The 14,277-nt window shown below is 54.5% G+C and overlaps 2 protein-coding genes across 2 annotated transcripts; both read right to left on the bottom strand.

The window, feature by feature from the left end:
* Window positions 1-1,379: 1,379 nt before the first annotated feature.
* HER10_EVM0003151 (uncharacterized protein) lies at window positions 1,380-3,754 on the bottom strand. Its single transcript, XM_035472836.1, has 3 exons — window positions 3,076-3,754; window positions 2,265-2,799; window positions 1,380-2,178 (listed from the first exon to the last, which is right to left on the bottom strand). The coding sequence occupies exons 1-3, from the start codon at window positions 3,445-3,447 to the stop codon at window positions 1,589-1,591; spliced, it is 1,497 nt and encodes a 498-aa protein (XP_035335813.1). The 5' UTR covers window positions 3,448-3,754; the 3' UTR covers window positions 1,380-1,588.
* A 394-nt stretch (window positions 3,755-4,148) lies between these two features.
* HER10_EVM0007324 (uncharacterized protein) lies at window positions 4,149-9,878 on the bottom strand. The gene is made up of 4 exons (XM_035476883.1): window positions 8,401-9,878; window positions 5,309-7,352; window positions 5,156-5,255; window positions 4,149-5,104 (listed from the first exon to the last, which is right to left on the bottom strand). The coding sequence occupies exons 1-4, from the start codon at window positions 8,415-8,417 to the stop codon at window positions 4,695-4,697; spliced, it is 2,571 nt and encodes an 856-aa protein (XP_035336213.1). The 5' UTR covers window positions 8,418-9,878; the 3' UTR covers window positions 4,149-4,694.
* Between the last annotated feature and the right edge of the window lie 4,399 nt (window positions 9,879-14,277).

A 14,277-nucleotide genomic window follows, 5' to 3' on the forward strand; every position in this document is an offset into this window, starting at 1 on the left:
ATTTCCCAACCGAGTCCTCCCATCCGTGGTTGGCTGTATCTTTTGAGCGTCGCGCGCGAATATCAGTCACGAGGCTATTTCCGCTCTGAGCTGCTGACTGCATGTCGCTTGCGCCACATCACTGGGAGAAGGTGTGGGTGACGGCAAGGCTGTGGCAGAAGCTGGGAAGTCCAAATGTCTGCCCTCACCAGACCTCAAGTTGTTCGCTTTAAACACTCTCATGGTGGCTTCTCATCAATTTCTTTCGATAGCCGATCTTCGTCGTCACCACATTTTTGAGAAGAGGATTTATACCAATCAGAAATACGATACAAGGTTATAGAGCAGACCCAAAAAGCTTCCAGAAACAACACCATCGTGCTGTCGAGTCGAGTCTCGGTCAGTAAGGCTCTGGTAACATTCCAGGGGTGGGCGCGTCAAGTGTAGACTGATATCACTTCTCATACTGACACTTGTGAAGCGACCAAATAGTTGCCCCAATACTACCAGATGCTGACGGTGAAACAGACTGTACCAGTAGCCTTGCGTTTTGCGGCTCAGAAGTCTCGTTTTCCTAGGCGCGGCAGAGCGTGCTCCCAAGATGGATGGTGCAATCCTGTGAGAAGGCTGTGGTTGCAAGTGGGAGCCAAGCCTCGGGTTGTTCCAAATTTCTAGTGAATGCGCATGCTATCTCAAATACCTGAGGCTAAATCCTGCTGAAGAAATTTGATGCTATCATTTGTCCCATTCCGCTACTTTCCAGGCACTTCAATGTCGGGCTCAAGATTTGACGAACCGGGCTTGGTGCTCCCTTTCTCACAAGAAATCCCGTCGCTCGTAGCACAGGAATAACAGTTCACCCTAATCGGTATAAAAGCTTGCTCCACGCTATCTTGACGAGCCTGCCAAGACATCGCGGGGCGAGAAAGAAATTCCTGAGATGTACAACGAGTCTTTTGGTCGGGCACGTCATGAGCGGCGACGCTCTAGATCATGTCCGAATGGCTGCTAAAATAGAGAGGCCCTCGTACCATTCAGTCATTCAGCCTTCTACTCATATTCCGGGCTGAATATGCTACGAAGTTTGAGAGGAGACTTTGGAAGCTTAAGGGGTTTTGATATGTCTCATCCGTGATTCATCAGGAGTGTAAGCGCATTCTCCCACTGTCTGCCGTGTCAGGCTTCATAATGGCTCAAGCCTGTTAACCGCCATGTTAGGCTTCCACGCTGCTGAATACATCAAGCGTGTCTCTCGCCTGGAATCGGTGATGATGGTTTTATAAGTACGCGGTATTGTTTGTAGACAAAGAATACATGAAGGTTGCTGCGGCCTGCTCTGCTCTTCTAAACAGATGGCAGCAACACAGCATTGATAGGAGAAAGGAAATCCATTTTTTCAACCGCTTCAGTACATCCATCTGTTGAGAGCACCCTATCAGTAAGAACCCATACCTTCTGAAGATCAGATACATGTAACGACATCCGATAGTTTATCTACCAAAATGACCTCGCATCGCTCCGCCAACGTGATATCGTACACACATCAAACACGAAAGGACTCAATCCTCCAATACACGAAATCCTCCAACACCGCATCCTCCCACAACAATCAAGGCGGCACCCACCCAAGCTCCTCAATAGGCCACTGAATCCAAAGCCGATGATCCTGATCCAGCACAGCCCATGCCCTCGAGATCAAATGCGTAGCCCACCCCTGAAGCCACCACTCATTCTCCAACCTCTTTAGCAAAATACAAAAATGCGAAAAAATCGCCACAGCCTCCTGCGTGTGCCCGGGACTCTTTAACAGCGGCAAGAAATCCTCCGCCATGAGATACTTCCACACAAACGCATCCGTGATATCCATGCCCCTCCCGCCGTCCCACAGAAACACGCTCAGCGTCCGCCGCAGCTCGTCGATGGCGCGGTTGTAGATCGGCAGCAGCGCGGCGTCGGCGCAGGTTTTGTTCACGAGGCGCTGGAGGTCCGCGAGGAGGTCGGACTGGATCTTGGACTCGTCGCGGGTGTGCATGTAGCGCTCGCGGCCGTGGTTGAACATTGGTGTCAGCGGGCCGGCGTAGGTGTGCGGGTCGAGTTCTTTGAGGAGGGAGCGGGTGCCGCGGAGGAGGAAGAGCCAGTCTGGGAAGGAGGATTCGCCCATGATGAGGGAGTCTGAGGATTTGCGTGGGCAGGCGAGGGCTTTTCGGTGAGGTGTTAGTCCTAATTCCTGTATGTTTTTGTGAAATAGGAGTAAAAGGGGGGGGGGGGGGGGAAACAAAACGTACCAAAAAATATGGTCAACACCGAAAACAGATACAACTTTTCACAATTCTCCCCGTCCAGCGCACCCATCAACCCCATGGCCGTACGGCTCGCCATCTGGTGATACGTCAGGGCCCGACTGATGAAGAAATCCCGCCTCTCGGGCCTGTTGTGCGCGAGGTGCAGCGCCGACACGCTCAGCAGCGCGCGCATGACGTAGTCGCACTCGAGCGCCAGCCGGACGACGGGCACCTTCCACATCTGCCGCACCACGGGGTCCGTCGAGAGCGTGTTGAAGGCGAAGGTGGTGAAGTTGTGCATGAGTTCCAGGTCGATGAGGTTGAGGGAGAGGTCGTCGATGCCTCCGCCATTGCCGAGGCTGAGGCCACCACCACCGGCTCCGGCCCCGATGCCGTCGCCGTTGACGGGCCCTCCCGGGGTCGAGAGGCTGCCAGGCGAGCACGGGACGGATGAGGAGGAGTGCCGTTGGGACTGGAGGAAGTCGCAGGGGACGGCATGTTTGATGCAGTTCCTACATGAGGGTTTGTGTTCATCGCACTGTGGGGGAGGGGTGTTTGTTAGTTTGTCTCAGTGCTTGGGGTCTTTGATTGTGTAACAATAATGACATTGAGTAAGAGGGTATAGACAAGAAATCGATAAGACATGAGATTGAGGGAAATGAAATGAGATGTGATGGTGGCATCAATGAGAGTGTGTGAGAAAGGAAAAGGGGTGGGTGTATGCCACACTCCACGGAACACCAACACCTAAGCAGAAAGAAAACACTCGTAGCAAACGACTTGCAACACATAGAATGAAATACAAAAAACTCACTTTAATCTTTCGGTTCTTACACGTCCTACACCCCGTCCTCGACTTGGGATGCGACCGTCTCGAGACAACAGTCGCGCCAGTATTCGCCGTAGCAGCACCAGGAGTAGTTGTAGTAGTACCACCAGGCGTGCTCCCCCTCCCAGCACCCGAAGCCGAGACGGTCGTACTCGTCGTAGACGAACCACCAACGCTGCTGCTCGCCGCAGAAATACTCCCCAACGGCATCGCAACGCTAGGCGACTTGGTGGTGGTATGTGTACCACCGGCAGCAGTCACCCCAACACCACTGTGAGGCGTCGTCGCCGTAGCCGTCGGCGTCGAACCCGGCGCCGAGGACGAGCCGCCGGACCCATCCATCGGGCTGTCCATCATTTACCGTACCGTGCCGGGTTATGCGGCAGCCCAGCCCGTTCGGTCAGCGGCACGCAACTCTCACACACAACAGCCAACCAAGCCAACTAGCCAGCAGTCTCCCCCCCTGGGACGCCTAGGCCGCCGCCGCCCCGGAGTAGGTAAGCAAAGGGAATGGAGAGGGGCCGGTCACAACTCGTGTGGCGATCGGCGGGTGCGCGCGGCGGTGGCGGAACCACGGTTCGAAATGCAAGAGTATGACCGAAGCCTGCGCAAATTCGGCAAAGACTGGCTCGGGGCAGAAAAACAACGGGGACGCGGATGTTGGCAACAGAATGGTGGCATGAAAGGAAGAGGAAGGAAACCAGTTTCGAGGGACGTGGTTGGCGGCGGCCTCGTTTTTCTCGGATGCAAGGGCTACGGGGTTCCGAATACGAGAAGGTTGTTGAGTGAGGTGTACCCGTGGTTTCGCAAGTAAGAAGAGCGGGGATTGGCTAAGCCCCGTGCGGGCCGAAAGTCAGGTCCTCTCTGCTGCTATAAAGAGGTGGACGCTTCCGTCTATGTTCTAGATTAGCAAAGATGATAGAACTACTAATTAGTCCTAGGTCACCGAGGCTCTGGTACTGGCACGGACTGGCATACCTTCCTCAGATCACAGAGAGAGGCCCTAGGCTCGATAGCGGCGCTCGAGTTTGTCGAATTTCACGTCAAAAGCTGCAACGTTCATTGATCCATTCCATTGAGACGATCTATCAGCGCTGTCTGCTCGCCTTCTACTCATGCTTTCTGTTGAGACCCAGGCAACACGCTTGTCTCCCTTGGCCCCTCATCTCTTCCGTTGCCTCTCCACGATTGAGCCACCGAGATGTCGCGGGCTATACCTTTCCTCTAAATTACCATTCTTCCCCTACGGTGACTAAACAACTATGCAATGTGACCGAAACCATTAGCAAAAAGATTCCCATGCCGCCGCCATGATGGGATGAACGAAGCATTTTCTCGTCCCGCGTAAGTCAGAAGGGGGTGTCAAGGATATCCGCGTCGATTGAAATTGGAAGTTTTCATGAGTACGTCGTGTGAATGGTTGATGAGGAGTAGGGAATTCGTTCGAGAAGTCGAACGTGATGTCTCTTTTGCTTGCTTTCGCCCACGTCGGGAAGTGTTGCACGATACCGCCAGTTCCAAAATAAACGCCACTAATCGTCAATGGCATCCGCTCCTCAGCGCTGACCGCTGTGGGCTACACCGCCCGTGCTGTGCTTGCCAACTTATTTGGCGTGCTTCTTGAAGGCAAGAAGCTCAGACAGGCTGCCCAGCGGGCATCCGTGCTTGAGGAAGTCGTGCTGAAGAAGCTCGTCGGCAGAGGCTCTGCTCTTGACGTCTACGCACAAGCAGACCGACAGGAAAGCCTTGAGCTCCTTGCTCAACTTCTCGGGCTTCTTGAGGCGCGGGGTTCCGTTGGTAGCGATCAGGTAAAGAGCCTTGAGGGGCTCCTCGTTCAGGTAAGGCGGCTCAGATTCTATCATCTCAATAGCCATGATACCCAGAGACCAGATATCAACCTTGGGGCCGTACTCCTTCTGCTTGACAACTTCAGGGGCCATCCAGTAGGGCGTTCCGACCATGGTCGCACGCTTCGACTTGGTCTCGGTGAGCTTGGCGCAGAAACCGAAATCGGCTATACACTTGGTTAGTAGGTGCGCAACGACGGGTATTGCGATTCACTTACTAATCTTGACATTGCCACGAGCGTCCAGAAGAACGTTGTCACTCTTGATATCGCGGTGAATAATGTTTTGGGAGTGGAGATGTTGCAGACCACGGCATGTCTAGATCCAGTTAGTATTGACCCGCTGGTGTCACAGATGAGTGAGTCTCTTACCTCCAAGCAAATTGTGGAAATCTGCTCCTCAGTGATGCTGGGGTTGTTATCAATCACATCCGTCAGAGCGCCACCCTCCATGTACTCCATAACGACCCAGAGCTCAGCGTTGTTGTTTCGCAAGAAGGCGTCCAAGAAGTTGACAATGTTGCGATGCCTGCTGTCCTTCATGACCATAATCTCGTTCACAATCAGCTCTTTCCTGGGCTGGTGAGCAAGATCCATCTGCTTAATGGCAACTTGAGCCTTGATGCCCTGAGCACGCAGGACATCACGGGCAATGGGCGAAACAGCGGTTTCCTTGACCTTGGCAACGTAGACTGAACCCGAAGCACCCTGTCCAATCTTCTTTTGCTTGGAGTAGGAAAGGTTGGGGTCGTCCTTGGATACGGCCTCCTTGAGCTTGGCCATAACCTCTGTTTCGGACATGGTGGACATGCGCACGTCTTGCTTGCGTTCTTGCGCAGGTGGCTTGGCAGTGAGAGCTGCCTCGGCGGCCTTGACGCCATCGCTTTGAGGGGCGGCGGGCTGGGCCTTGGACACGTTCAAAGGCTTGACAGGAGCGGGCAGGCGAGACGGTGGCGGAGCCTGAGCCTGAGGGGGTTGCCTCTGCTGCTGGGGGCTGCCGTTGGGATACCGTTGCTGCTGGCTCGAGGGCTGGTCTTGCCGAGGCATGCGCTGGCCCTGGTTAGGATCTCGCATGGAACTGGAGCTTTGTTGCGAAGTCATCGGGGGACGGTTGGGCGTGCCCGCGGTGGTGGGCGGCGATGGTGCCGGGCGCTGCGCACGCAGGCCATTGACTTGCTGCTGCTGTGAGGGCTTGGGTGCTGGGGGGGCTGCCCTCGAAGGATTGTATCTGTCTGTTTGTGGGATGGAAGAGCTGCCGCCGTAGCCACCAATCTCTTGTTGGGCCATGGGCGTCTTGGTTTTGGGGATGGAAGCGTTGAATACTTCTAGGTCCCGCCGATTTTGCTCCTCAATCTCCCTTTCTCGGGCACGCTGCGCCTCAAGCTGCTTCATGCGCTGCTCCTCGCGAGGATCCGGCTGGTAGTTGGGAGCCATACCCTGCATTTGCTGGCGCTGCTGCTGCTGTTCCGTGGGCGAAGGCCGGCGCTGTTGGCCTTGCGATGACGACTGGGTGTTGTAGCTGGGCTGACGCTGGGCCTGAGAAGGCGGCATAGGCCTAGGCGGCGCAACTCCTGCACCGCCGCCGCCATAACCAAGCTGTTTGTTCTGCTGGCTGGTGGCGGGAGGCGTAGGTGTGAGGCTCGAGTATTGCTGGGGGTTCTCGGCGCGCTTGGTCAGGTCTGAGTAGAAGTCGAGGACCTCAAAGACAGCCTGGGGGTTACGCTCGTAATCCTCCTTTGTGATGGCGGATGAGTTGAGGAGCTTCGACCATTCGGGTGGCAAGCCGACAAACTCGCCAGTCTGGGGGTCGAAACCAACGTGGACTGCATGAGAGAAGTTGGTGGGGTTGCTGACACCGCCCATGCCAGGGCAGGCGCCGTAAATAAGATCAATCCATTCGTACAAGTCGTCGTCGCTCTTGACACGAATTTGCAACGTCTTGGTCTGGCCATCGTCCTCGCCGGGGCTGTTTGATGAGCCGCTAGGGTTTCTCTTAATTTCGAAAATGGTGCCAGCGGCCTCGACTCGGCCGACGTTGACGACGTCTTTCAGGAAGAGGGTATACGCGACCTTGCCACCCTCAGTCTTGTGGAAGTCGAGCGACTCTTTTCGCAGGATGAGGTATTTCTGCTTCCACGGGTTGATAAAGTTCTTGGACTCCTTCACGGAAGCCCAACCCTCCTTCTTGACAGCGACGCCTCCCATGCCATCGTTCTGATTGCTCTGTTGGCGGGCGATGGGGAGGGAGATTGTGGAGCCGGTGTAGGTCGAAGTCGCCGTGCTCCGGATAGGAGAAATAGCCATGTTGGCCATGCTGCCGGGTAGGGTATTGCTTGGGGTGAGGGCGAGACGGGGTCGATCGGTAGGCGGTCGTGGCGCCGGGCCTGGGTTCATGAACTGGCCGGACGAGTACACACTGCGTTCGTTAGCCATGATTGCTGCGCAGCGTGGGCGACGGCGGCGGGCGGCGAGGTCTGCATGCGACGAAGAAGTGGGAATGAAATGAGAGAGAGTCGAGGTGGTGGTGGCGACAATCAAACAGCGACGAAAAGCAGCAGAAGGTGCGTCGCCGACTGAACGAAGATGATGCTGATCAGGGAAAAGGGGGATTTTTTTGCCGGGAAACAAGGTAGTGGACGGGACAGAAGAGGAGAATAAGATGTGGAATGGGAAGGACAGCGCAATTAGGAGGCTGTTGGTGGTTGACAATCGGTGAGGTGCGCCATGACAGATCGAGACGAAATGAACCCCACTTCTAGCCTCGCTGAAGGAGTCGAGTCGCAGCGCTGGGGACAGAGGAGAGCGGTGCGCAGTGAGTGAGTGAGTGTGTGTGTGTTGGCTGATTGATGCACATGCACGTACAGAGTACCTTGGACACACACACACACACACACACACACACCGTACGTTTATCCGTACCGTACACGCAAGGAAACAACACACTTGAATTGCTTGTGCTCGTGCTTGTATACTTTAAGCTGCTAAGGTGAGGAAGAAGGCATTGTTACTGCAGGGCAACTTGCTGGTACTGCTCGTGCAGCTTCTGCTTCCTTCTACCGCTTGCCACAGCCGCCGCTTGCTGCAAATTGCCTTGCAGAGGGCCTAAACTGCGGGTGCAGACTGCAGTAGTGGTGGGTGGAGGAGGGGGATGAGTGAGTTGGGATGGGACGGATGGGGAATATGCGTGTGTGGTGCAGACAAGACGCATTAGGCAGGAAAAGGCTGGCTGGACCAAGGAAGCAAGTAACAGGTAGTACATACAATGCAGGGCTGGACCACGAGGATCAAGAGAGACGAGGGAGGCGTACGTATCGATGGGATGGCGATGATGGACGACGACAATGACGAAGAAGGAAACCGGAGGAACCAAGCAAGACCAAGCAAGGCAAGGAGAAGCAGTTGCAGAAACAAAAAGCAGAAGCAGAGTGGGAGAGCGAGAAAGCGTGAGAGAGGAAGATGCTTACCGATTCTGCGTCGCCATTTCTCTCTCTCTCTCACACACACATACGCAAACAAACACTTCCTCGGTCTCTCTCTTCTTTTCTTCCGTCCGGGACGGGGCAGGGAAAAGGGTCGAGGGATTACAGTTTTAATAAGAGGCGAGTGTTTCTGTGGCTGTCCTCGGATGCGAGCCCCCGGGTAATGGCTTAAGGTATGGAACACGCGATGTTTCGTAGATTTGGGCGACACTCTGTACGGAGTACTCGTGCGGCGTGCCTCCTGGGAGTCCTGACTGTGTGAGCCTGTGAGGTGCTCCGCTTCTCTGCTTGAGGTTGCCTGTCTCTGCTGCCGCCGCAGTGGGCTGTCGACTGTCGATTGTGGATAACGGGTTCAAGGTTGCAGGCCAAGGCCCCTCCTGGTTGGGCTGGCTTTGCGTTTGGGTTTGGCTGCTGGTTCGGACGTCCAGCAAGCAACCTGGGTTGTTGCCGGGTATCTCTTGGAATGAAGGAAGCAACAGGGGCATGTAACTGAGTAGACTCTCACTCGTCGGGAAGTAAGGTACTCTGTGGAGAATCCGCAGGTAGGTGGTGGTGGTATCCTCTATCCGCCTGTGCCCCCTGGAAGAAGACAGCCGTCGGGCTTCCAGAAGTTTTGCAAAAGAGTTTTGAGAGAATCGTACGGATATCCAACAATGGGGCCTGCAGTCTCGTATGCCGTGATGAGTGGGATATTGTTCTGCCAGCGAGATTGCAAAGGGCAGAGGAGACGGGTTGAAAGAAAGGAGGCAGCAAGCAAGCGAGCAAACAAGAGAGATTCAAGGACTCGAGAGTCGAGCCGGATGGGGGTGAGATTTCCGTTTCGAGGCCGGGTGGTTTTAGGAGGGGGTGGGCGGAATCCGTTGGTCGAAGAGGGGAGAAGCTGGGATTGACTCTGGCTTTGCTTCTGTCACCGGCTCTGGCTCTGGCGGGTATGGGGCACCACGCCCTGGACGCACCCTTCTTTGTCGCGGTCGATCAGCCGAAAGGAGGGAGGGGGAGGGGGAGAGGAGTTGTATGTGTCCCGTCGAGTGCAGTCGTGAAAGGCTCTTGCGAGTGCGCGGAGTGTCAGCAAACCAAAGACAGATGATAGATACTCTCGAGATGGTTTGTCTCACGTTCAAGAGACAATCTCTCTCTGCTTCGTTTTCAACCTCGATGTCTTTGACCTCAGCAAAGACGAAGGGATATTGACGACTGCAGGGGAATAGACCTGTGTATCCGTCTAGAGTATTCGAACAAGCAGGATATATTACTGTGGTAGACCGGGGTTTGGGCAGGCTGGAAAGGCCAAGGCGTGATGTGTCGATGCTATTCGGGGAAACGACGTAGGGCGTCAAGGGGTCCTTTTTGTGAATCGAATCGTCTCCGTGTCTGTCTCGGTCTATTTTCATCAGGCGCCGAGGCACTGACGGTCAAGTTCTGGCCTGTCAGACGGTACGGTGATCTGACGGACTTACAGGCGCGAAGATGATGTATGGATTGGAAAGAGTCAGTCGAGGATTTCGGCTGTCTGCTGTGTCTCCGCTGTTCACGGTAGAGTTTGCAGATGCGGAAATGACAAGAGGGTCAACAGGCAGGAACACTAGGAGAATTACTAAGTCTCCGTTCCTTCCATGTTAAAAGTTTTCCTTCTTCCTTCCACCTCTAATACGTTAGGTCAAGGCAGGAAGGCCATGTACCTTAATTACTGCCTTCCTCCAATTCTCTCAGGCTGCACATTATTCTGCAGCAGGGCTTCTGGCAGGCGCCTGTCCGACCTCTCCTTCCCATCTCACACATCAAACCTCAACTAGCGCCAGGCATCTTTTTGGGGGAGGGGAAGGTGCCAGGGGTCGATGTAGTCAAAGTGTCGAAAAGAAGGAACGACCGACTTCCTATTTGCCGCCCCGATACTTCGTACCGTGACCCAAGGTGCCTTCCTCCAGTTAGGTTGCATGGTAACTACCTTACCTTAGGTAGCACGGAAGGTAGTTGAGGGAAGGCAGTACCTTGCACTACACAGTAGACCTCCCGCGTGGGTCGACGAATCAGGAGACGATGCAGTACGTCGGGTCGTAGGTAAGGTAGTCTCGCCGGTGGGGAAGGGGGCCGACACTTGACTGAGCTTCTGAAGTTGACACTCGATTCTCGACCTTCCAAAGGCCCTGCAACCTACACAAGTCCGTCAACCTTTTTCCCCTTCCAAGGCCCGCCCTGGTTCAGATCAAGAGCACAAAAGTATCGCCAATGATCTCTGTCGCTGGTTGGGCAAACATACGGTGCCTGTTGGTTACCCCCTGAGCTATTGCGACTTTTCTCTCTACCCGTACCACACTGCTCATTAGACTGGCACGCCGTCTCGACGATCTCACCCTGACCGCAACTGGCGCTGAATCCTCTGGATGCAGCTTCCGTGTCATCATATCCTTTCCATCTGCACACTACCTTAATTTTCACAATGTCGTCGAAGACGTGAAGCCGCAGATAATTTCCGAATGGCATATAACGGCATGTTCGTACCAAAGGCTCAAAACACGCCTTCACAGCAGCCGATACTGAGAATGGAAGTTACAACCTCGCGCTACATGGTGAGACGTCATAGCGGGGTGGAAGCGAAGAATCTCCCAAAATGCCCCAGCTGAGGTCCTTCAAGTTGCCCGCTGGCTCGTTTCCAATAAAGAAGCACTGTGCAAGGGACATGAAGGTCCCGCCCACTGTCGACCAGCATACCCAGTGACCCAGAGGAAGAACCAGAAACCCACGGATACTCCACGTTTGTTGTGTGGTTTGGTACGTGACCGCACTCCGTACGTTAGTACCTTACCTACTGACCAAGTAAGATGGCTGATGCTGGCGTCGCATGGGCATGGGCGCTGGAAGCAGGAACCGAACAGGATGATGGGCCGTGGAAGAATTGGGAATGGCGTCGTTGGCTTCCACACTCACAGCTATGAAGTAAAAGTGTATTGACACGCTTCTTCGCTCCCGATTGCTTCCATGCAGAACAAGATCCACCCTTCGGAGGAACAGTACTCCTTCTGCAACTTCGTCCCTTCTCGTTTCCAACAGCCTGCAACGAGTCCGCACGACACTACGCCGCTATCGAAGACCGACGCGTTTACTGTTGCCCCTCTATGTGTACGGTGTACCCCTCGATCTGACCTTGCGCCTGAGAGTCTCCGTCTCAGACGCAATCTACATGGATACTAGACTTCCCAACCGAGCAACACATCGTCGTCCCGTCTCCTCTGGCAGACCTCATGACACCAAGCCTGACTCTCTTCGCCTCGTCTCGGTTCATCGGTAACTTGATGAACACCTTATCAACGGCAACTCTACGACGCAATATGATGCGCACACAACGTCAAGATCCGTTGGCCCCCCCATGAAGGAAACCCAATGCCCAAGCATCCACCATTTCAGTAGACGGACGCAGAAACAAGAAATTGCCGCAATCGGAAGCGACGAGCGACAAGCCTACCGCAGCTTGCATCGCACGTGCGATGCGAGGACTGCCAGCGATTAGAGGCACGGCCTTGTCATCTTGTCATCTATCACAGCTTAGGCTGGCATTCCACAGGCTAAGAAAGCCGCCGTTCGTCGTCCAGTCTCGACAGGGAAAGTGCTGCCAATTTTCACTTCCTCTCATACAAAGACCCAGCGAGTCGCAACCGACTGCAGCCATCAACACGCAGCCACTGGTCGACGCCTCGAAACTTGACAAGACTAGAACATTTGTGGCTGGTATACCCGACGGCACATTGCATACCCTAAAGGCAATGCTGGAAACATCTAAACCCTTTTCGAATCTTGTAATTCAAGACCAGCAGCAAGTTGCCTACCAGTGCTCATTGCTCAAGCACGCCAGCTGCACTCCGATTATTGATCATCCTCATGCTACCCACCATCGCCATACCGGTGCTCACACAAACACAGCGGACAGCAATCTGTTGATGTTTCGGATTTCTGCCGTCGCTGCATCGAAGATATGCAGCGCCTTCACGTTTAGGGTATTCCATAGCAACAGGAGTCTTTGGTGTCTCACGGCCTAAGAGACGTTTTGCCCTCACCTCCTTCCAGTCTAGACACGGGTCTGATGGGATCAATGTTGCCATTTGGTTCTCACGAGCAGTGGCATGCGAAGCATGTATTCCGCACCAACGATTCAATCCGGGTGCTCGGAAAACAAAGGTAGCTGCAGCTGAGCCGCAGGACAATTGGAACGCAGCTCAGCACAGGTTGAAAAACAGGTTCTCAGTCACAGTGCGGAATGGCAAACCTGGCATCCCATACGAACACTCTCAAGTCTCAAATCGGCATCGCCCGAATCGAAGCAGCCTAGGACCCTGTTTTGAAGTTTCCCATGGTTTGGTCCCCCACAGCCGCCCGAGGCCCAAAACATCCACAGACCTTCAATTTGGGGTGTGCTCGAAAGCGGCTGGCTATCTACGATCCACCAAAGACGGAGGAACGTGCCTCGCTTTTGCAGCGACGCCTCCTGTCAACGACTCGCCCATCCCACGGCGACGGCCGTGGAGTGTTTCACATACCGTGGAATCTTCCATTGCATTTTCCATCCCAGCACGGCACAAGAGGGAGGCAGCCTGCGATGTTCTGCATACAACACAGACCTGCACATCATACCCGCACAAGACATAGACCAGGGCTGCATTTCGCATCGTCTGCACTGATGTTTCCAGATCTACTGCTTGGGTGCGACGCCATTGGCAGATCAACCATCCACCGTCCCGTGCACCCAAGAACAATGCTGGCCTTCGAACATGTTCTAAGCTCATCGGCGAGAAGACGGTGACTTTGGGCGTTGTCGCCGTGATCATTCTTCTTCTAACGACTTTTCCGGGGATTAGAACAATTAGATGTTCTATGTATTCGGTCGTATTGTGCGTCTACCGTCGCCTCTCAGTCTCCGGCCAAAGATCGAGCGAAACGGCCCGTGGACAAACTGCTCAGTTTTTGTTTCCAATACCGCGGATCTGTCGCAGGTTCAAGCCTCCGGTTTGCCCCCTTGACGTTGCCTCCCGAGTCGGAATAGCTGCCCTCGACCTGTTCTCCCCTTCTTTTTCTTCGATGCCAAGACGAAAGATATGAGATGCGATGAAAAGCGTGATGCACAACTTGCCCCTGAGCAGCACTCGGATTTCTTGTTTCTGCGGCTACCAAGGTGGTATAAGTCGGGCTCGCCGCCGCCGTGGCCGCATCAACGCGGTGAAGTGCCCGGCGCTCAACACGCTTGGCATCCGACGTCACATCAAAGTGTGCTTTGAAAATGTCACTTCAAGCAGCCGGCCTTCCGCTTCATGGGCTCGGTTGTATGCTTCTCCAAGCCCCTGGTCCAGACCCCTCGAGGTGTCATGCCATTCCCGTAGAGGGCATCCACGTCTGTACTAGCAGCGACTGTCGTGAAACCTAACCACTTGGCCGGACCGTCACCAGCTGGCCAACAGTCACCACCATCTCAACATGAACATTGTCCGAGTAGGTAGAGTTATTGACTCACTTCTACCCGCTCCAAGCTAAACAGCTTCAAAGTCAAGAAGTCCTTTTAACCTGTGAAATGGCGCGAGCAGGATGTCGCCTAAGGAGCTTCACTGCGCTTAGCGTGGGCTGCTCAAGTCGTCTCCTTGCATCACTTGGGCAAAGGGCGTCAGTCACCATGCTGACCCCGTACACCCGGCCCCTCTCGGGCCCGGGAATCCACTTTACGGGATATACTCCCGCTGGCCCGTCTCGGGTCGGTCACGTGCCACGTGACTAGACAATCTACACCGAGGCCTACTATCTGGCCCAGCTCGTATTCTTCGGCAATAAGAAAGAGAGAATACAGGGTAGAACATAAGGTAGGGAAAGCTGTCGCCTTTTCTT

Source organism: Colletotrichum scovillei, assembly GCF_011075155.1.
Source record: "Colletotrichum scovillei strain TJNH1 chromosome Unknown Contig00003, whole genome shotgun sequence".
NCBI lineage: Eukaryota > Fungi > Ascomycota > Sordariomycetes > Glomerellales > Glomerellaceae > Colletotrichum > Colletotrichum scovillei.